Source organism: Salvelinus sp. IW2-2015, linkage group LG4q.1:29, assembly GCF_002910315.2.
Source record: "Salvelinus sp. IW2-2015 linkage group LG4q.1:29, ASM291031v2, whole genome shotgun sequence".
In the NCBI taxonomy this organism is placed as follows: domain Eukaryota; kingdom Metazoa; phylum Chordata; class Actinopteri; order Salmoniformes; family Salmonidae; genus Salvelinus; species Salvelinus sp. IW2-2015.
The window spans coordinates 59,954,316-59,979,910 of record NC_036842.1 but is presented as its reverse complement, the minus strand read 5'-3'; the positions used below and the strand labels follow the sequence as shown (position 1 = coordinate 59,979,910).

The window sequence follows — 25,595 nt, the reverse complement described above, 5'->3', positions numbered from 1 at the left end:
ACTCCAATTGGCTGGATGTCGTTTAAGTAGTGGACCCTTTTTGATACACACGGGAAACTGTTGAGCGTGAAAAACCCAGCATCGTTGCAGTTCTTGACACACTTAAACCAGTGCGGCCTGACACCTACTACCCCGTTCAAAGGTGCTTAAATATTTTGTCTTGCCCATTCACCCTCTGATGGCACACAAACACAATCCATGTCTCAATTATCTCAAGGCTTAAAAATCCTTCTTTAACCTGCTTCCTCCCCTTCATCTACACTGATGTTGTAGTGATTTAACAAGTGAAATCAATAAGGGATCATAGTTTTCACCTGGATTCACCTGGTCAGTTTGTCATGGAAAGAGCAGGTGTTCTTAATGTTTTGTACACTCAGTGTAGATAAAATCATACGTAAATTATACATGTCAGACGGCCTTATGCATGAGGTCCTGTGAAAGTTTCTTCATTTCCCATCTTGTCTTGATCCTTCCTAATCTGGGAATGTTTCAGTCTTTGGGATTTAAAGGTATTGCTCAGTTGGCAGTCTTAACTTCTGCAGGTAGCGCTATGCTGCGCTTTATATGAGCCACATCATAATCATGATTCAAAATTGGATTTTACTGCTTTTCCACAGATGTGTTTATGTCCTTTATTTCCTACCTCTACTCTGCATTGGCAGTGTATCCATTTTCCAGCGGCTCTCTTTTGTAGGAACCCTTCCTGAAGTGAGTTAGATTTGTCAAATCAGCTTAATGTATCTGCCTCACAAAGATGGCGTCTGATGAATCATCCTCTCATGGGTTCCAGAAACCTGTGTCTGAACGCAGACTATAGCGGCTGCCATATCCGCCATTGTTCTCCATGTTGTGTGTTATCCAAGCAGCTCGTATCTCTATTTAACTCTAAATAATGTTATTGTTTGCTCTCCAATGTTGCTCCTATTGGATTCTTTTGAAGTTGAACCCCCAGTAATGTCCTCCACATTTTGATATCCCTTGAAGAAGAATTAGGAGCTGTCATTTGAACTAATGCTGTGTAGTATTGATTAAAGGCTTTGATTCTCGCCCAGCTTTTTTAACATCATTTATTGAGTGTATCCCCATAAAGACTGATTGGAATTACTGTATGTCTCTATCTGAAAAAGACAAACTGTGCTTTTCACTGTTTTGAAATATCTTGGGTTTTTGAAGGGAATTTGTAGCTGAGGGCTTCATTTGTCTGCAGGTGCTTTCAGTGCTATGTTATGCACGAGCCATTTAGCAGGTCTCATTAGCCATGTAATAGTACAGCATTTTATATATCACACTATTACACCTCTGCCTTTGATGTTAGGCTCCAGATGTAACATTACTCTGTGCAGCAGGCTAAGTTTATATCTGACCTGGCATGATCACACTTGTAATTGGGTCATACTAAATGTGGCTAAGGTCCGGATCTCCTTGAGACACTAATTGTTCACATTTCCGTGAAACCTTGCTAGAAAAAAGAGAAAACCGGTGGAAAAATGATGGGAGGCACACAGAGGCAAACCAAGCCAATATCCGCTGTTCCATCTGATACCAATTCAAGTAGTGCCTTGTGGCTGTGTGGAGAGAGAAGCACATCATGAATGGCGTGTAAAGCAGCAGGATTTGTCATGTTATACAGGGGACATGCTACAGGACGTGATGTGAATTCATAAGCTCTGGGTAAAGATGAGTAACTGGCACTCTCCCGCAGTCACGGTTCTCATCAGAGACAGCGGAGCTATGTTTAACTAAATTAGTGGTTTACAGCTCACACACCTGCCCCTGCAGGCACGCGCATGCTTGCACACACACACCCACGCACGCACACACTTAAAAAAAACACTGGTTTTTGGATACCAGTGACTTTCAAGTTTTTCCCTCATAAAAAATATATATCCCTGACATCATTTTTTTTGCTTCACATGATCATTTTCCCCATTTCCAGCTCCATCTGGTCTTCCATCCAGGCACAGACCAGGACTGACCCTGCTTAGCTTCAGAGGCAAATCAGCAGTGGGATGCAGGGTGCTATGTTGCTGGAATTACTGTGCCAAAACTTGCAATTGGGGAAAAAAGGCAGCGAAAGCAGAGGTCAGGGTGACAGAAAAAGATAGGGAAAATTGCAGGAAAGAGGAGGCATTTTATTGAATCTACATGTGAAGTTTCTTACATGTGAACCTGAAAATTCACGAGAGGTGAAAACAACATGTTATTCTCCTCATGTGAAAAGGTGGTGTTAATGTGTGAACTCTAAATGTAATATATGTACTCTATATCATCTACTGCATCTTGCCATCTTTATGCAATACATGTACCACTAGCCACTTTAAACTATGCCACTTTATGTTTACATACCCTACAGTACTCATCTCATACGTATATACCGTACTCTATACCATCTACTGCATCTGCCATGCCGTTCTGTACCACCACTCATTCATATATCTTTATGTACATATTCTTTATCCCTTTACACTTGTGTGTGTGTGTAAGGTAGTAGTTGTGGAATTGTTAGGTTAGTTACTGTGTTATTACTGCATTGGCGGAACTAGAAGCACAAGCATTTCGCTACACTCGCATTAACATCTGCTAACCATGTGTATGTGACTAATAAAATTTGATTTGATTTGATTTGAAATGTAATATGGTTTCACATGTGAAATTCAAGCTCAGCGAGTGAAAAACAAATTGGGGTAAGGGCACACACACACCTCCAATTATATTTCAGACTTGGGGGACTGACAGGGTTCAGAAGGGAGACACAATGAGAGGAAGGAAATCACATTTAGTACTGAAAAATAWATTACAGGAGTTATACATTATACATTGCATGAATCTTTTAAGCCAACGTGTCTGAGTTATAATCCATCAGGGTCTGTCTGTCTCTGTGTGTGCGCGTGCATGTGTGTGCATGCATGCGTGTCTGTGTGACTGTTCATCTCTATGTATGCATGTGTGTCTCTGCATGTGATGGCTTGCATACTGTATTTTTTGTACAACAACAAAAAATCATTAAGATTTAGTATATTGAGCTTTGAACATTCATTATATAGTACACCAGGATCCAAATCAGATGGGGATGAAAATGAAGTAAAAATGCCATTTGTACTGCATGTAATATCTAATGTAAATGGTATTTTACAGTGTAATATGAGAGACCCAAAACCCTAGACAAACAGTCAGAGAAACACTGCTTGGATAAAGCTGACCTTATGGGCAAGGATATTTATTCAACCAATCAATAGAGGAAAATCGAGATCTACATTTTCCTCTTTGACTATCCTTCAAAAGGCACTGAACAATGGGGGTTTCTTTCCTCAGAGATCAGCGGAGTAGAAAGCAATAAGCATATACACACTGTTGACTACCGTCGTCCACAGCGCAGTGAAATTCACTGTGAAATTACTTTTTGAGCTTAAAAGCTTGATATCTTAATGAGCTCTATTCCTTGGTATTTTTAGAAAAGCAATCGTCACATATCATCCTCTTTAGTGCAAATGGGTAATGTTCTTCAAACATTTATAGAGCCATCATATCTTCTAAATGTACGGTGCTTTCGGAAAGTATTCAGTCCCCTTGACTTTTTCCACATTTTGTTACGTTACAGCCTTATTCTAAAAATGATTAAATATAATTTTTTTCTCAGCAATCTACACACAATACCCCATAATTACAAATGGAAAACAGGTTTTTAGATTTTTGGGGGGCCTTAGTTGGGGATGTGACCAAGAACCCGATGGTCACTCTGACAGATTTGTTCGATATAGGAAGATAACAGACTCACTTTAGCTCGATGTAGATAAAAAATGTAACCAAAAGGATGCTAACTTTTCTCTCAGCAGAGACAACAGCAGACCTTGCCCAGCTCACTCTAGGGCTTTTTAAACTTAATTACAGCAAGACTTGAGTTCTAGTAGAAATCCATGTCCCCGAGAGCGTTGTCGTTATTTTCTCTGACTGCCTCGAGCTCAGAGAGCATGGAGAACACAGATAGCACTCAGTCATTTCACAGGGGTGGTTTTCCACATGTCTTTATAGAAACATAAATCATAGCATGCCCCTCAGCCAGTCTAATGCCGCAGCAGATGAAGAATTAGATCCATCATGGAAGTCACCTCGTGTGGTTATCACCGCTGATATTTTTATTTACTCCGACTGCAACAGTAAATCCAGTGGCTACATCCAGTGTCGTACACGTACATGGCTTTCATTGATCATTTATATGTCAGTCTTGGATCTTATTTAATACAAGATGCTCATAATGTAGGTTTCAATGGAAATATACATGTACCTACATACTCCCTCTATTAGAATAGCGAATTATTGTGATTCGTGATAATTCATATTTGTTCACAGCACCATCAAGCTCAGAATGTGCCGTTAGATTGACATTGCCTTAATTAATCAAGGAAATGATTTGATTAAATGTCTTTTCATCATGAGTTTCGCTGTGGTCAGAGCCTGTGCCCTGTCAGAATGTTCCCTCTCTCCGCTACCAGCTAATTACCGAGCTGCAGGACAGCCAAGGTAAGTGCAGGGAGAGAGGGCTGATAGGAGGAGCACACCTTGTGGTCAGCTGGGTTTTCTTCCCATCACCTGCAGGTGAAAAGTCTTTGGGAAATTAATCCTTATTAGTGACATAAAGGCAGGAGACAGAGGACAGGTCTGGCTATGACTTCTACCTCTTCAGACAACCTCTTTGTTTTAGTACTATGCCTGGTGTTTTAATGAAACTGGTTCTATGCCAGATTAAGTTAAAGAATGGTTTTATTTTTGTAGCTTTTCATAATGAGCTCCTTTAAAATATTCATGATGAAATGCAGATAAGGCTAGTGAAGAGGTGTTGTCTAAATTGATTTATTTGAGAAGTAATCACTTGAAGAGCTTCAGGCCAGAAGCATTTCAAATCACCTCAAAGAATTGTCAGTCTATAGGGAATGGTTGCAATGACAAAGGTCACCAAGAAGTAAAAKACAATATTGTTACTAGAGGACTCACTCACTCACGACATTTTCTCATCTCCTTTTCTTTAGGCAGGTCATTTTATGTTGCAAGGTGATAACAGTATTCACAACCTGATACCATGTGTTAGTGCCTGTTTGCCCCCTACTCCACTCTCTTCCCTTCTCTATACCCCCAGCACCAGTTCACTAATGGCTGTCCCCTACAGAGAGATCATGAGCAAGAGATTAATTTTGTCCAGATGTAATCAATATCAGAGATTGGCTGTAACCCTGCTCCATCACCCATAGCCAGATGTCGTGGCCTCTTCCCTCATCCATCTCTGTCTTCATCTGTTGGATTTAGGCCCAAAACATCACCCAAGGAGCCCCGCCGTCCGGAAAACAACACAGCAATGTGTATGCTCAATTTAAGGATGAATGTGGGAGTTCGGGGTTATCTTGAAGTAAACAACTAGCCTCTTGAGAAAATAAACATATTTTGTAGGACATTTGTTAGGATAAAAGGAGAGTAATCAGCTGTAGTATCCTTCATGGTTGAAGCCCTTTTCTCATACATTACTGAACATACAGTATTGTGATCAACAGGTCAAACATCTCATCGCTTGTTGGTTATGTGTTACTTAATCCATTGCTTATTTCTTTCTGCCTCTAATTTCTTCCTTGAAGTGAATAGTTAACGTAGCTATATGTATGCAAATGTGAGTCTCTCAACTCCTTAAAAGCATTCTAATTGCAGCCCAGTGGCATAACGGTCACCGCACCGCAGACTGTAACCTTGCTCTGCACTCCACCTCCTGCTATGCTACTGTATCCATCCATGGATGCAACTTCTGCTACAGTACACAAGTCAGAAAATTAATATGACCTTGATAGTGTCTCAATAACAGTTTAATAACATGCTAGACTCGCGGGAGAGTTTCAACTTTTAATTTGTCAAACTCTAAATGAAATACTGAAGCTTCACATATCGAGCGTACAGGCTCTACTTTGATGAATCAAACGAACAGCAGGAGAATGTTTTGTACTTAAAAATGACTTCAGGATATTTCTTATTGTGTTTCACATAGCACATCTTCTGTTGAGGAAATCTGTGCTTGCCATTCTCCAGTCACATGTTAAAGTGGTTCTGATAAATGATAGGTAGAGTTGGCCATTCTATGTTTAAGTCAAATTATAGCTCTTGTATCAGCAGATGATGTGTGTGATTTGTACAGTCACGGTGATGACACTGTATAAAGTTTGCGTGCAGTCTCTATAGCATCTGATGATGCTGTTTCAACCCCAAAACATTTAGACTTGCACAATTTCACTCAAATTCATCTCCCCAACATCTGCACTTGAGGTCATCCAATTTCACCAAGCTGAGGTGGGTGTTGAGTGTTACCTTGCTGGTTCACTCCAAAGTAAATTCAAGTCAGTTTGTGCGCATTACCTGTATTAGCCACCCCTGAAACTATTCAGAACACATTTGAATGCATTGGAGCTTTTAAGGAGATTTTCCATCAGCCCTGTTCTGACATAATTATGAGACGCACTTTAAAGAACAACATGGGCATAAAAACACCGACAGGTGTTGGAAAGGCGAGGATCAGGAAAAACACTTGTGGTGTTTTCCCACAGTGTCTCGTTAACCCTCAGGTCAATTTTCTAATATTTTTCTTCAATATTGAATAACTATTCRTAAGAAGACTATAACCACATGATGATGATTTTCCAGTCTGGATCTCTCTCTGGGCTTGGCTTCATCGTTGCCTGTTTTGTTTTGTGAAGAGCCTTGCTGAGAGGGTTGGCACTGACTCCAGATGCGCCGTATGTTCGGCCCTCTTCATACATACACTACAATCTTCCAACCAACCTTGGATGGTTGTAATGCCCTGAAGTGAGGCCTGCTGTTTCCTTCCTCACAAGCCTCTCCAGACACAATGAGACGTGTTTTTCACACACCACTGCTCACGCTTTAAAGCTCATTCTTTATTCATGTGATTGTCGTGTTTGCTTACAGTGCTGTTCAGCATCCAGGTTTCTACGGCAGGCGTGAATTGCCCTGCCTTTTGTTTCCCCTCAAGACTTTCTGAATACACACTTTCCCAGCATCACCCAAGTATGATATCCTCTCTGTGTGTCTGTCTCTCCTTGATCTCTCCTTCTGTCAACACCAACATCCCATACCACATAATATATGATAGATGTTTTTGTGAGTAAGCTGGGTTTTACAGTATGGCGGYGTTCACTGTGATATTGTGTGTACGAGCAATGGAAAATCGAACTAATTTGACCTTTGAATGGATCAGCAAGTTTGAGGGTATTGTACCACATGTATGCATTGGCCTATCGAGTGTACGACAAAGCAACAGGAACATCTCCTAGTGTAGGATACTGTAGGTCTGTAATCCATAGATGTGCCAACGGCAGGGCACTTCAATATGCTTTTTTTCTCTAGTGTTTTTGATTGTTTTCCTATTTCATGCTCTGCATCCCTCTGTTTGCTATAGTGTTCTTCAACATCCCCTCAGCCAAAGCTCCTGGACAACAGTGCAGCTCTGAAAGAGAGATTGCTCTACATTGTCTGCCAGAGCCTGGGGAGGAAATGTGCTGATAGAGATTCATTCTGCTCCTCTGCATTAGAGAAATAGAATCTAATAAAATAAGTTGACACAGATTCAGGTGAGAGGCCTGTGGATGAATCTCATGGAGGAGAAGAGCGAGTCCAGAGGAGAAGGTGTTCTGCTCTGTATGTAGACCAGTGGTTTGTGTTTGTGAGGTGCAACAGTCTGAGCCTGCTGAAGGGGTGTTTACAGACTAACAGACATGCCGATGCTTTCCGGGATCCCCTCAAACACTTGTTTTGGGACACCATCTGCCCTCAACATTGAAAAATAAAATGACAAATATAATATGAACTGTATGAAAACCATTGGGAACATTTGGAGAGCGAGGGGTAATGGTGTTGCTAGAAGTAGAACATGGAGGTGGGTTGAGAGGGCAATATGGAAGCTTTTGGAAAAAAGTAAATCTGCTCTACTCTACTAACTTAAACACTGAATGATACAGGAAGGAAGTGGACTATACAGTGCCTTCAGGAAGTATTCAGATCCCTTGACTTTTTCCCCAAACAATTACGTTAAAGCTTTATTCTAAAATGGATTAATACAAAAAGAACTCAGCAATCTACACACAATACCTCATAATGACAACATTTTAGCAAATGTATTAAAAATAATAAACAGAAATACCTTATTTACATAGGTATTCAGACCCTTTTCTATGAGACTTGAAATTGAGCTCAGGTGCATCCTGTTTCCATTGATCATCCTTGAGATGTTTCTACAACTTCATTGGAGTCCACCTGCGGTAAATTCAATTGATTGGGCCTGATTTGGAAAGGCACACACCTGTCAGAGCAAAAACTAAGCCATGAGGTCGAAGGAATTGTCCKTAGACCTCCGAGACAGAATTTTGTCGAGGCACAGATCTGGGGAAGGGTACCAAAACATTTCTGCAGCATTGAAGGTCCCCAAGAACACAGTGGCATCCAGTGGCTTCCATTCTTAAATGGAAGAAGTTTGGAACCACCAAGGCCCTTCCTAGAGCTGTTCGCTTGGCCAAACTGAGCAATTGGGGGAGAAGGGCCTTGGTCGGGGAGGTGACCAAGAACCCGATGGTCACTCTGACAGAGCTCTAGAGTTCCTCTGGAGAGATGGAAGAAACTTCCAGAAGGACAACAATCTCTGCAGCAATCCACCAATCAGGCCTTTATGGTAGAGTGGCCAGACGGAAGCCACTCTTCAGTAAAAGGCACATGACAGCCCGCTTGGAGTTTGCCAAAAGGCACCTAAAGACTCTTAGACTCTCAAAAGGCACMTAAACAASATTCTCTGGTCTGATGAAACCAAGATTGAACTCTTTGGCCTGAATGCCAAGCATCATGTCTGGAGGAAACTTGGCATCATCCCTACGGTGAAGCATGGTGGTGGTAGCATCATGCTGTGTGGATGTTTTTCAGCGGCAGAGACTGAGAGAATTGTCAGGATTGAGGTAAAGATGAACGGAGCAAAGTACAGAGAGATCCTTGATGAAAACCTGCTCCAGAGCGCTCAGGACCTCAGACTGGGGTGAAGGTTCACCTTCCAACAGGACAACAACCCTAAGCACACAACCAACAAAACGCAGTAGTGGCTTCAGGGAACAAGTCTCTGAATGTCCTTGAGTGGCCCRGCCAGAGCCCGGACTTGAACCCGATCAAACATCTCTGGAGAGACCTGAAAATAGCTGTGCAGCAACGCCCCCCATCCAACCTGACAGAGCTTGAGAGGATCTGCAGAGATGAATGGGAGAAACTCCCCAAAAACAGGTGTGCGTCATACCCAAGAAGACTCGATGTTGTAATCGCTGCCAAAGGTGCTTCAACAAAGTGGTGAGTAAAGGGTCTGAATACTTATGTAAATGTGATATTTCAGTTTTTTATTTGTAATACATTTGCAGAAATGTCTTAATAACCTCTTTTGCTTTGTCATTATGGGGTATTGTGTGTAGATTTGAGGAGAAAAAAATGTAATACATTTTAGAATAAGGCCGTAACGTAACAAAAAATTGAAAAAGTCAAGAGGTCTGAATACTTTCCGAAGGCACTGTACATCTGAGGACCGGCATAGCGAGCATGCAGAGATTGCTTCATTTATTTTGTTGCCTCAGTTTCCTCACATGTTTTTTCCTACTTTTTCTCAAGCCAAATGGTAGCAACATGAACTGTTTACTCCAGGGAATATTTTGATCTTATAGCAGACGCTATTAAAACGTGTTCAAATGGGAATTTAAAAAAAATTAAAAACAAGTGCTCAAACGTGGCCTTTTACTGATAGATTGAAGATTTGTCAAATATTTGGCACATCTGTTTACTCATCTGTACAATTGTGTTTGAGCTCTAATATGTTAAACAGAGATAATATAATGAGAAGTCACTTTTGATGAAAAGTCACTCTCGAAAACAGCAGCATTTGCATAGTCATCATTCAGAAGTCAAGTGCTAGTGATGCTGTGATTGGACTGAATGAAATGCTGCACTATTGTTTGTCATTTTTATGGTCAACAGTAGACAGTGCAAGAGAGTGGGAGGGTAAATTGCTACGGTTACTGCATTCCCAATCAAATAGCAACAATTTGCCAGCATTTCTATCCAAATCAGCTCTAGTTTGGTCTTCTGTCATTTTCACTGCAGTGGAGTCAACATCTGTGCTGCCAAAGCAAAGCAGCCTAATTAGGATGAAGACTGTGTCCTGCTCTGTCCCAGCTGTGTGCTCTGTGCTGCTGGTCCACACTGAGACAGATGAGGCCCAGTGAGGGTAACCTCCCTGAATGGGTGCCCTCGCCCATATAAACAGGGAGGTGAACGCACTACAACCGCTGTGGTAATGAGACAATTAACCCAAGCTATTTGTAACTTCCTTAATTGCTTTGTGTGGATGGATGGCACACCTTCCAGCATACCCATAGCCACCTGCTTATTGTAAACCTATCACTGTCTTTCTGTGAAATTGAGAAGGGAGGGGATAAAATAAGCAATTGCAGAGGGACAAAAACAATGATTTATTTCTGCACCCTGATATTTTTTGCAGTTTTTTTGAAAATGTTTTCTTTTTTTATCACAGTCCAGTGCAATCCATTATAAAACATGTTTTTAAGATGTTTTGAACCTTGTGGTTCAAGCAGAAATATTTGCAGTGCTATCATGGTGTTGATAATTTCTTATTGCCTTGTTGGTGCTAATTACATATTGTAGCTACAATTTTACTGGTGATTCGTGAGCGCAATGACTAGTTTGTGCCAACCAATAGTAATGAGAGCTTTGTCCAACCCATCCCTCAGTATTTATCTATTCCTCTGCTCTGCCCTAGTCCTCCAGGGGTATCTGTGGTACTGGGCTTGGCTGGACCTTGGACAGTAGTGGGTATTGGTGTTGGACAACAGCTCATCCAGAACCCCTGTATTGAGTAAATACCAGCTGCTGCTGTGACTTGCCATATGGAAGCCACTCTCCCCCAGCAACAGCTCTCAGCCACGCAGAACACGTGGAAAGCACTGAGATTAAGGACTAATACTGTCTGTACACTCTGTGATTTCACCACCATTTTACCACTGTACTGGTTGCAGACAGGTTCCTGACATTTTCCAGGTTTGATTGGATTGTTCGGATCATTACATTTTTTACATTTGGAAGGGAAAGGGATCATTTAGCCTTTTCAGCATTGTTTTCCTATTGGTTGGGAACTGAATGAACATTTCCTCACTCCAGTTGCTATGGTGCGCAGGTTTTAAGATGTTAGATTATTACAGGGCAATGGACATTTTATAACTGTGGTTTATTTATGTATGCCGTAAGTTAGTAACAACATCATGTGTTTTACCCTCACATCTCTTCTAACACTCTATAGCTCCACAGCAGGTCTTATGGCTCTATGCCTCTAGCCAGTTAATCAAATTAGATCCACTGACGCATCATATACTCTCAGAAAAAAAAGTACAGAATTCTACTTAAAGGGGTACAAACRCCTGTCACTGGCAGTCGTCCATTTGACCATTAGTTATACACATAGTTGTACCCTTGCAGTTTGTACCTTAAAAGAGTGTGCTAGTTTAGCCAGCTAGTCTGGTACACAGCAGGTGGGAGGCGGRGGTGACACCAAAGAAYTTTATAACTAAACCAAGATAGACCACAACCTGTCATTTTAAATGGGAACAAATGAGCCAGAGTGGGCAGAATAAGCAATGAGGTAGGCAGAGCCAAGCAGGAGCTAGCGAGATCCTATTGGCGCGTTCTAGCATTGAGTTACTGCGCTTGTGCAGTAACTCAATTCGCCTTTGCACACCTTCTAAACAACGCAACGTTTTGAAACTTTGGCAAMGGGTAAAGTTKACAAAACTTAGTCCGCTCTGTTCATAACAGATTGTATATTTGGGAACAGAAAACTGTATTGAGATCAAATGTTTAGTCAAGGAGTAAATTATCAGAATGTTTCCCAAAATCCATCTCGTTCCATCTTCTCCCACTGCCGGCCACTGAGCTCCGTCTCATCACCATATTTGGTAGTGAGTGGAAACGCCAACCGGATGCTTCACAGTTATACATCCGGTGAAATATCTGTCTGTGGCGACACCATGTGCTAGTTAGCATGCTAGCTAGCTAGCACCCACAAAGGGTCGCCCCAGCCTCCTGCCTGCTGTGCTAGCGGAAGGCGGGGGGTGACCGGTCGACAGTGTCCTTCGCCCCCGCCTGTCGGGCACTGTTTCCCCTCAGTTCTGTTAACAACGGTGAAGGCAGGTGCTCTTGACAAGGTCGCTCAGTGTTGGGGTAAGGTCACTATAATATTAATTACAGCTTTTTATTGTCCCATGCTCTTACAATATGTAAACCTTTATAAAGACTTCAGAACTGGCAGCGGACATGCTCAAACTTTAATTAACATAACCATAGACCACTTAAACTGGTATGACACTTCCACTCGCCAGCCACTAATCCATGCCTCCGGCCKAGAAAACAGAAATGAACCTTCGTACCCCTTTTTTTGAGAGTGTGTGATGATTAAACCTTTCTATTCAAAATATTGGGAACAAAAATGTCCCATTATACTAGATTATCCACACATGTACCCTAAAAGGTATCAACCAGTACCATGTGAGATTATATGTGTACCTCTGAAGGTACATTACGTGTATTTTGATATTTTTGTACCCAAGGAAACTGTAACCTTTTTTTCTGAGAGTGTAGCAGGATTTAAGACTTACCAGTCCCATCAGTGAACCATCACTTAATTTTGATTCTGTCAAACACTGATGGTTTGTTGATACTGGATCTGCTACTTAAACTCTCTCCCTCGCTCTCTCCCTCTCTTTCTCCCTCTCACTCTCCCTCTCTCTCTCCCTCTCTATCTACAGATGTACAGCACATAAAGCGTCGGGACATCATTCTGAAGCGGGAGCTGGGAGAGGGGGCCTTTGGGAAGGTGTTTCTGGCAGAGTGCTATAACCTCAGCCCTACCAAGGACAAGATGCTGGTGGCTGTCAAGGTAAGAGATGATCTCTCAGTTACACAGGGCCATTTCCCTCTCCTGTTACAGCAGACCACTCACAGAGGTCAGGGCCTCTCAGCACTCAGCGTCTGACTTGTATTATCTTGATCCTTGAACGGCTCTCGGGGCCACCCCCCCTGCCATGGCCAGCTGCCTCCACAAGAAGGATTTGGAGATGTGGATCTATAAAAATAGGATTTTTTTGCAATAGAGTAGATTGATAATCATACTAATAATCATTGAGGTCACTATGAGTACCGTGTTGGTCGTCTCGTATCAGATTGAATGTATGAGGCTCCACTATGRGGTGACAACTAGGGTTGAATATTTTCCAGGTATTTTACAAATGTTCCATCCCAAGAATGAATCACCGGCTAAGCTGGTATTTCCCGCCAAAACCGTGAGTGTCATTCAAAAGCATATAAATGGGCCTATATCTGGATTTGATCAGAGCTTTGATCAAAAATTCAAACATTTAATAAAGCCATACATAAAATACACTTCATGAGAGAAATTTTGTCCAAGTGATTGTGCCGTTATCCAATCCATATATGATTTAGGCTACGCATGACAGAAAAACAWAAAAGTCCATAGATGTAGCTAGCTAGCTATATCCTACTAGCTCCAGTAGACAAATCTTTTTGAGTGTGAACTGTATTACTGTACTGTATTGTATTATATAGACTGGAATTATGCACATCGTTCAAACCATRATAAAGAGAGCATATGGGATTCTGGTGCAGTACATGCGGCCTACAAAGTTATAAGATAGGCTAGAGAATGTTATTTTAATTTTAATTAGTGCCTATTTGTATAATTAGTAGGCTGACCCATAAATACCTTTCATAATATTTCCCCTAATGTTATTTACCTGCCTACCTCTTTCTCTCACAATTGTTGCTTCGTTCCTTCCTTGCTTTCAACGGCTAGCCTAAAATAAATACGTTTTGTTGTCCATATCTTCATCATTCTAATGACATTATTGAATAATATAGGACTAGAATTAGATGCAGAAGGCTTTCACTTCTCTTCACAAAGATTGAATGGTTATGGGTCTGAATAAATAACTGCTATAGCCTACCGCCATTGTGTATTCACTCATCTTTCAAATMAAATMAAATTTTATTTGTCACATGCGCCGAGTACAACTAGACCTTACAGTGAAATCCTTACTTACAAGCCCTTAACCAACAATGCTTTAAGAAGTTTTAAKAAAAATAAGTGTTAAGTAAAAAATAGATGCTTAAAAAATTGAAAATAAAATGAACAAATAATTAAACAGCAGCAGTAAAATAACAATAGCGAGGCTATATATAGGGAGTACCGGTACAGATTCAATGTGCGGGGTCACCGGTTAGTCGAGGTAATTGAGGTAGTATGTACATGTAGGTAGAGTTATTAAAGTGATTATGCATAGATAATAAACAGAGAGTAGCAGCGTAAAAGAGGGGTCTGAGTAGCCCTTTGATTAGCTGTTCAGAGGGATGTGTTTGGTCCCAGGGTCCTTAGCTTAGTGATGAGCTTTGAGGGCACTATGGTGTTGAACGCTGAGCTGTAGTCAATGAATAGCATTCTCACATAGGTGTTATTTTTGTCCAGGTGGGAAAGGGCAATGTAGAGTGTAGAGTGCAATAGAGATTGCATCATCTGTGGACCTGTTGGGGCGGTWTAAAAATTGGAGTGGGTTTTTCTGGGATAATGGTTTTGATGTGAGCCATGACCAATCCTTTCAAATCCTTTTCAAACTACCCGTGAGTTATATTGGCTGCTGTATTTAACATTCAGCAACCAAGAGCTTGCATCCCTCTTCRAATAGTCTATTAGTATAAGAAATGCTAAAAAGATCATGTCCAGCAAGCTATTCTAGTCTAGCTTTTCCTGCATGGGACTCCAAGAGCTAAGGAGCGWTTTTTTTAAGGAGAGAGGCTAGCAGAGCACATGTGAGTACGTATTGCGCAAGAGACCGGTGCTATAAGTTATAAGCTTATTATGCATAACCCATCATTAATTAGCTAAATATAAGGCTAATACTGCATATAATCTATTACCTGAAAGAGGTAGGCTAGGAMATCTATATATAGGGCTTTACAGTGCATTCGGAAAGTATTCAGACYCCTTCCCTTTTTCCACATTTTGTTACTGTTAGGTTCTGACAGAGTAAAACTCAAACGGACAACTAGGAAAAAGCTCAAAAGGTTTTAAATAAATGTTTTTCCTCATCAATCTACACACAATACCCCATAATGACAAAGTGAAAACAGGTTTATAGAAATGTATACAAATGTATAAAAACAGAAATACCTTATTTACATAAGTATTCAGACCCTTTGCTATGAGCCTCAAAATTGAGCTCAGGTCCATCCTGTTTCCATTGATCATGCTTGAGATGTTTCTGCAACTTGATTGGAGTCCACCTGTGGTAAATTCAATTGACAGGACATGCTTTGGAAAGGCACACACCTGAGCTCCAGAGTCCCTCTGTGGAGATGGGAGAACCTTCCAGAAGGACAACCATCTCTGCAGCACTCCACCAAGCAGGCCTTTATGGTAGTTTGGCCAGACGGAAGCCACTCCTCAGTAAAAGGCACATGACAGCCCGCTTGGAGTTTGCCAAAAGGCACCTAAAGGACTCTCAGACCATGAGAAACCAGATTCTTTGGTCTGATGAAACCAAGATTGAACTCTTTGGCCTGAATGCCAAGCGTCACGTCTGGAGGAAGCCTGGGCTCATCACTACGGTGAAGCATGGTGGTGGCTGCATCATGTTGTGGGGATGTTTTTCAGCGGCATTTACTGGGATTCTAGTCAGAATCGAGGGAAAGATGAACGGAGCAAGGTACAGAGAGATCCTTGATTAAAACCTGCTCAAGAGAGCTCAGGACCTCAGACTGGGGCAAAGGTTCACCCTAAGCACACAGCCAAGACAACGCAGTAGTGGGTTCGGGAAAAGTCTCTGAATGTCCTTGAGTTGTCCTTGACTTGAAYCCGATATARCATCTCTGGAGAGACCAGAAAACTAGCTGTGCACCGACGCTCYYCATCCAACCTGACAGAGCTTGGGATAATTTGCAGAGAAGAATGGGAGAAACTCCTCAAATRCAGGTGTGCCAAGCTTGTAGCGTCATACCCTATAAGACTTGAGGCTGTAATCGCTGCCAAAGGTGCTTCAACAAAGTACTGAGTAAATGGTCTGAATACTTACGTAAATGTCATATTTCAGTTTTTGTAAAAATTACAAAACAAATGTTTTTGTTTGTCATTATTGAGTATTGTGTGTAGATTGTTGAGGGAAAAAATGTATTTGATCCATTTTAGAATAAGGTTGTAACGTAACAAAATGTGGAAAAGTCAAKGGGYCTCAATACTTTCCGAATGCACTGTATATAAATCTAGAATGGGGTTATCTATTTTGGATGTCTTTTGAATGGAATTGATGGGGAGAGAGAGAGAGAGAGACTGAGAGAGAGTGCTCGCGCATGCACTGATTTAAAGCAACAATATTCGAGTGATAAGCTGTTTTTAAAACTCTGGAGCTGCAAAAAATGTACAATAAAAAAAAGAAGGTGACCCCGTGAAGCCAGATGGAGATGGGTGAATTAGACACACATTCAKTCTTTACATTAYTGTAGCATAGGATATGCTGCAGCAAATGTAGGCCGTCCTGTCACAAGAAAAAAAGTTACCATGATGAGATGATAGGTCTACAKTCATTGTGAACTGCACTTCATACTGAGATGGGCTGTCTGTCCCCACCCTGAGTGTTGATGATTCATCATGCATAGGCCGTAGAGAAGACAGATTTAAGCATTGCATATCATTTAAGTTCCATTTCATGCCATGCTGTTCACATAAATAGTATATTATAACATACTGGTTTCTCTCAGTTATTTATTCCGGGAAAAGGGAGTGGTTTTGGGCGGTAAATCTCAGTAACCGGGTTTCCGCCATTCAACCCTAGTGACAATAGCTGACTAATGGGTGAGAAAGTTTTCTCTGGAAATCACATTCAGGGCTAAATATCTCACTAGCAGGTTAACTTGGCATAATTTGAAGCATGTATTACATGCTGTACAGGTCATTATGGTTGACTTGAATATCACAACTTTTGGGTCAAGATGTATTGTGTCACTTTGTGTGTTAGGGCTGGGTGGTATCCAGATTTTCATATCGTCAGACCATTTCTGTATCATACCGGRGTTTATGGTATTACCGGAAGTGCACACAAGTGGCGCTATAAAAAACTAAAATAATAATAATAATACTTTTGTTGGCAACCGGGATATCCATCCAGGAGGGGATTGTATGTCTCTGCTGTAACCAAGAAACTTGCTCATGATATTTAGCCACTTAGCAAGTTAGCAAACCAAATGCATAGCTGGAGCCCTGAGCTGGGTATTAATTATTTATTATATTTAAGCAGTAAGGCCTGAGGGGGGGGGGGGTATATGGCTAAAATACCACGGCTAAGGGCTGTTCTTATGCACGACGCATCGCGGAGTGCCTGGACACAGCCCTTAGCTGTGGTATATTGGCCATATACCACAAACCACCGAGGTGCCTTATTGCTATTATAAATTGGTTACCAACGTAATTAGAGCAGTAACAATACATGTTTTGTCATACCCGTGGTATACGGTGTGATATTCCACGGCTGTCAGCCAATCAGCATTCAGGGCTCGAACCTACCAGTTTATAATTATACTTGACTTAAGCACCCAACCACCATTTTTTTTACGGTATTGAAAATCATATAATGCCCAAGCCTAAGAAGTGTGTTATATCTTCACTGTTGCAATTCTTGATCTCAATGGTGCTGATCATGAAATAAAAGGCTAAATAGCATTAATTGGATAACAAACTGTCAGTTGGAACAAACAACTATGAGCAATATTTACAGTTGGTGGGCATTAACCATCTGTGTTTGCCTCTTTTCTCTCTCTCTCTCTCTCTCTCTCTCTCACACACACACACACACACACACACACACACACACACACACACACACACACACACACACACACACACACACACACACACACACACACACCACACACACACACACACACACACACACACACACACACACACACACACACAACACACAACCTTCAGTGTGTTAAGGCCTGCAGTTATCTAAACAATAAGCAGCCCTAAATTGGTTTTTAGATGGGGAAGCTGACTGGATGCCTGGTGCATGCAGTTTGAGCACAGCAGCTCACTCCTGAGAAGTTTTCATTTTCTCTGAAACCCCCCAGTAATTTTGTCCTTCCCCTGAAATGTAACCAGCCGAAGGAAGTAGATTTGGCTTTGACCATGCTGTCTACTGCATTAGCCCTGCATTTCTAGCAACAACAAGAAAAGACCTTGTGAACAGACCCCAGTTTTGTTGCTGACAGACATTTATATCTAATTACACATCAAGATTATGCAATAAGGACTGTATTGTCCAATCCATCCTTGAGCATATTGATTCAATTAATAAATACCATATCAGTCTTTTATAAGTATTGCCCCTGACTTATTCAGTGATCCCTTGTCTTTAAAAAAGCAACATATGTCTGGCTGTCTTAGGAGGCATGTTATAATATAGCTRATTGTTAGTGATGCTTAAGGGTGTTCATAGACTTCCTGATCCTAAATGGGTCTCAGTGGGATTGGTTGCAGCACTAAGACCAAAACCCTACATCTGTCATTCAACCAGGGGCATAATGTGTGTACCTTGTAACACACTACTAATGCTAGATAAAGCGATCAATATCTATGCAACTTTAGAGGAGTACTCCTGGATTGCGGTTGGGGCTTGATTAAGGTGGTAGCCACTGGTGGAAAAAGTACCCAATTGTCATACTTGAGTAAAAGTAAAGATACCTTATTAGAAAATGACCCAAGTGAAAGTCACCCAGTAAAATCATACTTGAGTAAAATGTCTAAAAGTATTTGGTTTTAAATATTCATAAGTATCAAAAGTAAATGTAATTGCTAAAATATATGTAAGAATTAAAAGTTAAAGTATAAATCATTTCAAATTCCTTATTAAGAAAATAGACGGTACTATTTTCTTGTTTTTTTTATTTACGAATAGGCAGGGGCACGCTCCAACACTCAGACATAATTTACAAATGAAGCATGTGTTTAGTGAGTCCGCTGCATCAGAGGCAGTAGGGATGACCAGGGATGTTCTCTTGATACGTGTGTGAATTATACAATTTTCCTGTCCTGCTAAGCATTCAAAATGTAACAAGTACTTTTGGGTGTCAGGGAAAATGTATGGAGTAAAAAGTACATAATTTTCTATAGGAATGTAATGAAGTAAAAGTAAAAGTTGTCATAAATATCAAAAGTAAAGTAAAATACAGATACCCCAAAAAAGCATGGAAGTAGTACTTTCAAGTATTTTTACTTAGGTACTTTAGAACACTAGTGGTAGCCAGCAAACAGCCTGTGTACCTATTATGATTGTTCATGAATTTACAACCCATTATTACGAAGGTATAGATGTTCACAGCTTCGAGGTTAATCAGGTCTATTGGGATTGTGTTACATCAGCTCTAGTTGATGCTGAGACACCTAACACAGGACCTGTTGCAGGGACATCCATTTTGAGTTAGTGCACAATGAAATTGAGTCATACATTATTCTCCCCCCCCAAAAAATCCTGTTTAAATTATCACATGATATTGGTAGCTGGTCACATGACATTTGTGTCAAATCCATCCTTAAACGCAGTGGGTTTGTACTGTCACAATCTTGAATGAGAAGTGACTGTCAGTAATTCTTGCGCTTGATTTATTCAATTTCACGTAAAGATTTTGACTGTAACCTCTGTGTTAAAATGCGAATTTCAACTGACAGGGGTTGAGGATATTAAAGTTCAAAGGTCATAAAAGGTACCTAGATGCTGAAGGAGGGGGGTCACAGTATAATGGTGATCCCGGTTGGTGACAAGGGGCACATTTATCACTGTTCCTCTCTTGTCACCATCACTCTTCATCAAGGCGCTCATCCATGGAATGATGTTAGCCATGATAGTGTGGAGCAGGAGGGAGGGAGCCGCAGTGCATAGGCAGGAGAAAGAGGCCGACCTTACAAAGGCGCCAAGGCTGCAGCTGAAGCAATAAGGCTGTCTGTGAGGGATGTTAAATCATCTCCCAAAATGTTCTACTCTTCAGATGCTTTGATCAAGAGTAATGGTGGCAACACTGAGCTAGCTTTTTCTTYCTTTTTTCCTCCTTCCTTCCTTTCTTCACATCCCCAGTCACCAGAGTGGATCCTATTGAAATAGATTAYGGACAAATATACAGGAGTGTATACTTTTCCACATTTTGTGACATTAAAGCCTTATTCTAAAATGGTTAAAATCGATATTTTCTTCTCATTAATCTACACACAATACCCCATAATGACAAATACAAGACAGAAATATCTTATTTACATAATTATTCAGACCCTTTGCTATGAGACTCGAAATTGAGCTCAGGTGCATCCTGTTTCCATTGATCATCCTTGAGATGTTTCTACAACTTGATTGGAGTCCACCTGTGGTAAATTCAATTGATTGAGCATGATTTGAAAAGGYACACCTGTCTATATAAGGTCCCACAGTTGACAGTGAATGTCAGAGCAAAAACCAAGCCGTGAGGTMGAAGGAATTGTCCGTAGAGCGACGAGACAAGATTGTATCGAGGCACAGATCTTGGGAAGGGTACCAAAACATTTATGCAGCTTTGAATGTCCACAAGAACACAGTGGCCTCCATCATTCTTAAATGAAAGAAGTAAGGAACTACCAAGACTCTTCCTAGAGCCATCCAAACTGAACAATCAGGGGAGAAGGGCCTTGGTCAGGGAGGTGACCAAGAACCCGATGGTCACTCTGACAGAGCTCCAGAGTTTCTATGTGGAGAGGGGAGAACCTTCCAGAAGGACAACCATCTCTGCAGCACTCTACCAATCAGGCCTTTATGGTAGTGGCTAGATGGAAGCCACACCTCAGTAAAAGGCACATGACAGCCCACTTGGAGTTTGCCAAAAGGCAAAAGACTCAAGACTAAAAACTCAAGAAACAAGATTCTCTCGTCTGATGAAACCAAGATTGAACTCTTTGGCCTGAATGCCAGGCCTGAAACCTGGCACCATCCCTAATGGTAAGCATGGTGGTGGCAGCATCATGCTGTGGAGATGTTTTTCAGAGACAGGGACTGGGAGACTAGTCAGGATCGAGGTAAAGATGAACGGAGCAAAGTACAGAGAGATCCTTGATGAAAACCTGATCCAGAGCGCTCAGGACCTCAGACTGGGGTGAAGGTTCACCTTCCAACATGACAACGACCCTAAGCACAAAGCCAAGACAACACAGGAGTGGCTTCAGGACAAGTCTCTGAATGTCCTTGAGTGGCCCAGACAGAGCCCGGACTTGAACCCGATCAAACATCTCTGGAGAGACCTGAAAATAGCTGTGCAGCAACGCTCCCCATCCAACCTGACAGAGCTTGAGAGGATCTGCAGAGAAGAGTGGGAGAAACTCCCCAAATACAGGTGTGCCAAGCTTGTAGTGTCATAACCATGAAGACACAAGGTTGTAATCACTGCCAAAGGTGCTTCAACAAAGTACTGAGTAAAGGGTCTGAATACTTACGTAAATGTGATATTTCAGTTTGACATTTTTTATACATTTGCAAAAATGTATAAAAACCTGTTTTTGCTTTGTCATTATGGAGTATTGTGTGTAGATTGATGAAGGGGGAAAAACGATTTAATCAATTTTAGAATAAGGATGTAATGTAACAAAATGTGGACAAAGTCAAGGGGTCTGAATACTTTCCGAATGCACTGTATATTTAGATATAGGTTTTAATGGAATGTCAGGATATTTTTGAAATATGTGTAGGTCAACAAGTCTGGGAGCCTCCGTAAAAATTGTTTACTCTGTGTGTCTGTGCTAGCTAGCTGTCTGTCTCTCTAGTCTGTCCTGTAGATCCAGGTGGACTAGGAACACACCACTCCTCTAGCAGCATAGGGGTCATAAAGCATCCGGGAGAATAGGGATGGATGCCTTGCCATCTGTCCACGGGCACTGCCATACATTCAAATTCCCCTTTGCATCGTCATATAAAGTCATCCAAGAGAATTAAAATTAATACAGCATTAGAAAAACCTTGTGATTATCATTGTTGAATATCAAATATCTGTTGGATAGTGTTATGAATTCTATGAATTATCATTCTATGAATGATAATTTTGGTTTACATAATTAGAGGATTGTATCATGACCATTGCATTTTGTTTCCAAACTTTAGTTTACAGTACAGCTGCAAAATGTTTCATTTTTTAATGGAGAAGCAACCAGCAATGACGGCTTGGCAGTCATCCCAGACTCAGTAAGGAGTAAATCCTACCTTTTACATTTGGAGGATCAGTGAGAGACAAGAGATTGAGCGTAAAGGCCAAGCTATTTCATAGGTGGGATTTTAGGGAGGAGGTTTATTTCCAGCCGATAAGCTCTTCAATAATGATACCATAACTCTTAGCCAATACGGTAGACAACAACAGCGTCTACATCTGGTGAGGCACGGAGCCTCTTATCACGGCTATATAATGAAATGTCAGATTGTGTATGGGACGCCTAATGAAGTCAATTACAAAATGATCTGCTTCTGTAAAGCTGTACAGTTTGCCGGGTCATTGTGACAACATGTCAAGAAATGTTTCGTTCATGTTCTGCTCCTCAAATGGAAAGATTAAAGTGCTTTACCGCTCTCTGCTCCATTTATTACCCTGTCTCTGTTGTGTTTGCTCCAGCCAGATGTTATTGTGTGTGTGGGTGTCAGTGTTTATCCAGGGTTCATTGTAAGGAAGCCAAAAAACTTTAATGCTCTGTTTCTTTGAGAAAAACCTATGTCCAACAGTATCATACTTTGCTAAGCAGTTAAACACCCTTGTATTTTCTCAGACGCTGAAGGACCCCACCCTTGTATTTTCTCAGACGCTGAAGGACCCCACCCTTGCAGCGAGAAAAGATTTCCAGAGGGAGGCGGAACTATTGACCAACCTGCAGCATGAGCACATTGTCAAGTTCTATGGTGTGTGTGTTGATGGAGACCCCCTCATCATGGTCTTTGAGTACATGAAGCACGGGGACCTCAACAAGTTTCTCAGGTAAACTGTGTCAACTGAATGCACAAGACGTGCTCAGCTCTCAACTAAGTTCTGTAAATGAGTCTTTGGGTGATGTAGCCCATGAGTATTACAAGCTGACAACTGAGGAATACTTTTCTAATGTGTGTTGGTAGAATTTGGAAAGTTTACTCAACTGAATAAAGTAGAGATGGGTGGGATAAGCAAGATGTGCTCAACTCTTACTAAATTCTGTCTTTGGGTGCTGTAGCCAAGGATTACAAGCTGTCAACGGAGAAACATAATTTTTTATCATGTGTGTGGTTGGATTTGCTAAGTTTACTCAGCTGAATAAAGCAGAGAAATGTGTGAGATAAGCAAGACGTGCTAAACTCTTACTAACTTCAAAACATTTGTCTTTGGTGTAGCCCATGAGTAACACAAGCTGAGAAACAGACTTCATATATATATGTTTTTGGGGTTGTGGAAGTTTACTCAGCTTAATAGAGGTGTGGGGCATCTCCCACTGTTTACCAATATCAAACTGTCTATAGACTAAACAATGAATGGCAGGTTGACTGCACCCCAGTAGTGATGTACTGATCCACAGTACACTAACCTGCATAATGATCAGCAGTATTAGAGGTGGTCATACAATAAACCCTTTGGCCAGAAATGTAATAGATATGATCATTTCCAGAGATAAAATAAGTTATTGTCCATTTCCTMATTTCTACATACAAGTAAACAACCCTGAGGTCTTACCGCAAGCATCAGGCTGTAATTCATAGATTGCTCCCCCTCAGAGAAATGTTGTAGCGTACAAGAAACAGGAGGGAAAATACAATGTTTATGTTTTCCACTAGACCTGTCACCCAGTGCCAGCAACAGCGACTTCCTATTTGCTACACTGTACATTAAGTAGCGATGACCTGTTAAGTGTAAAACCACAAAACACTGTAACGGCAGACTGCTGACTGAGCCTCCACAGACTGGGGAAACTGTGACTCAGATTGCAAATGAGATGGCTGATCTCCTTTATGGTTAGACATTGTTAAACCTCTGGATCCTCTGCAGTGGCAGGGAACATTGGTGCTCAATAGCAGAGGCAGATCAGGCAGACGTCAGCTTGCTGGTGGCTTTACACATGCAAATGTCATGGCTAATAGCATTTCCGTTAATGTTTCTCTGAATTAATTCATACGGAGAAGCTCCTGTTGGTTTTGCACCCAGTGGCCCTGTACATGAATGACATTGCCAATGTTCCTGTTTCAATTAAAGGTTGACTGTAAAATGCATCTAATGTCCAATCCATTACAACTGAATAACATACTACTGTCACATACTATTCACAGCTATAATAATAATCAATTTCAAAATGCAATATGAAGTTAGTTATGGTGATTCTGTCTTGAGACAAGATCACTAAGTCTGAGCTCAAGTCCTTATTTGTTTGATGACTTCCTGCCTGCCTGCTTCCCTCCCTCCCTCCCGTCCCAATCCACAGAGCCCATGGGCCCGACGCTATGATCCTGGTTGACGGACAGCCGCTGCAGACCAATGGGGAGCTGGGCCTATCTCAGATGCTGCACATTGCCACTCAGATCGCCGCGGGGATGATGTACCTGGCCTCCCAGCACTTTGTGCACCGTGATTTAGCCACTCGGAACTGCCTGGTGGGCAACGGCCTGCTGGTGAAGATTGGTGACTTTGGAATGTCCAGGGACATCTACAGCACAGACTACTACAGGGTAAGCACCTTTGTATGTTTTATAGATAACAAATGATTCCATGTACTAAATGTATTTGTGTGTTTGTTATATCAAGCTATACTGTACATTCATAATCGACTCAATTATGTATTTTTGGTCACCGTCCAGTGTTTTTAGAGAACAGGTGGTGTTTTGACACAGTGGCTGTGGACGGTGACCCTGCATTCACCTGCCTCATGATGATGTGTTTGTTGACCTTTACTGATACCTGCCCTGCCCTGAACTCTTTACCTTTACTAATGTACAAATGTACAAGGAGAAGTGATGCATGCTCAATATGTCTATTTGTGAAGATGTGCCACGTCTAGGGCAGAACCACTCTTGCTGTATTTTGTTTGTAGCAGAAGAGTATTTCTTTGACTTCTTCCCGGTGACCAGAATATAGAGCTTTTAGCCGAGATGAGAATGGAGTTGCTGAAGCTGTGCTGGCATTACAAAGGGATTATTACAGTGGCACAGGGGATTTTCACTAGATACAGACTGTAATTGCCATTGTGAAAAAGAAGTTACATTTGCAGTAAATGTCAAATAGTCCATTGAGTCTCATCCTACTTAATGTGTTCTGCAGGCTACTTTTCCTTAATGGTACCTTCGCAATAAGCAGCTCAGTAAAATGGGTGGCAGGTAGCCTACTGGTTAGAGCGTTGAGCCAGTAACTGAAATGTTGCTAGTTGGAATCCTCGAGCCGACAAG

The 25,595-nt window shown here is 41.4% G+C and overlaps 1 protein-coding gene across 1 annotated transcript in view; it reads left to right on the top strand.

The window, feature by feature from the left end:
* The window catches only part of ntrk3a (neurotrophic tyrosine kinase, receptor, type 3a), a 261,268-nt gene that overhangs the window by 219,442 nt on the left and 16,231 nt on the right, over positions 1 to 25,595 (top strand). The window contains exons 11-13 of the mRNA XM_070439688.1: positions 12,885 to 13,015; positions 22,967 to 23,172; positions 24,638 to 24,881. Of these exons, the coding sequence (XP_070295789.1) occupies positions 12,885 to 13,015; positions 22,967 to 23,172; positions 24,638 to 24,881 (581 nt within the window). The remainder of the gene's footprint in view (positions 1 to 12,884; positions 13,016 to 22,966; positions 23,173 to 24,637; positions 24,882 to 25,595) is intronic.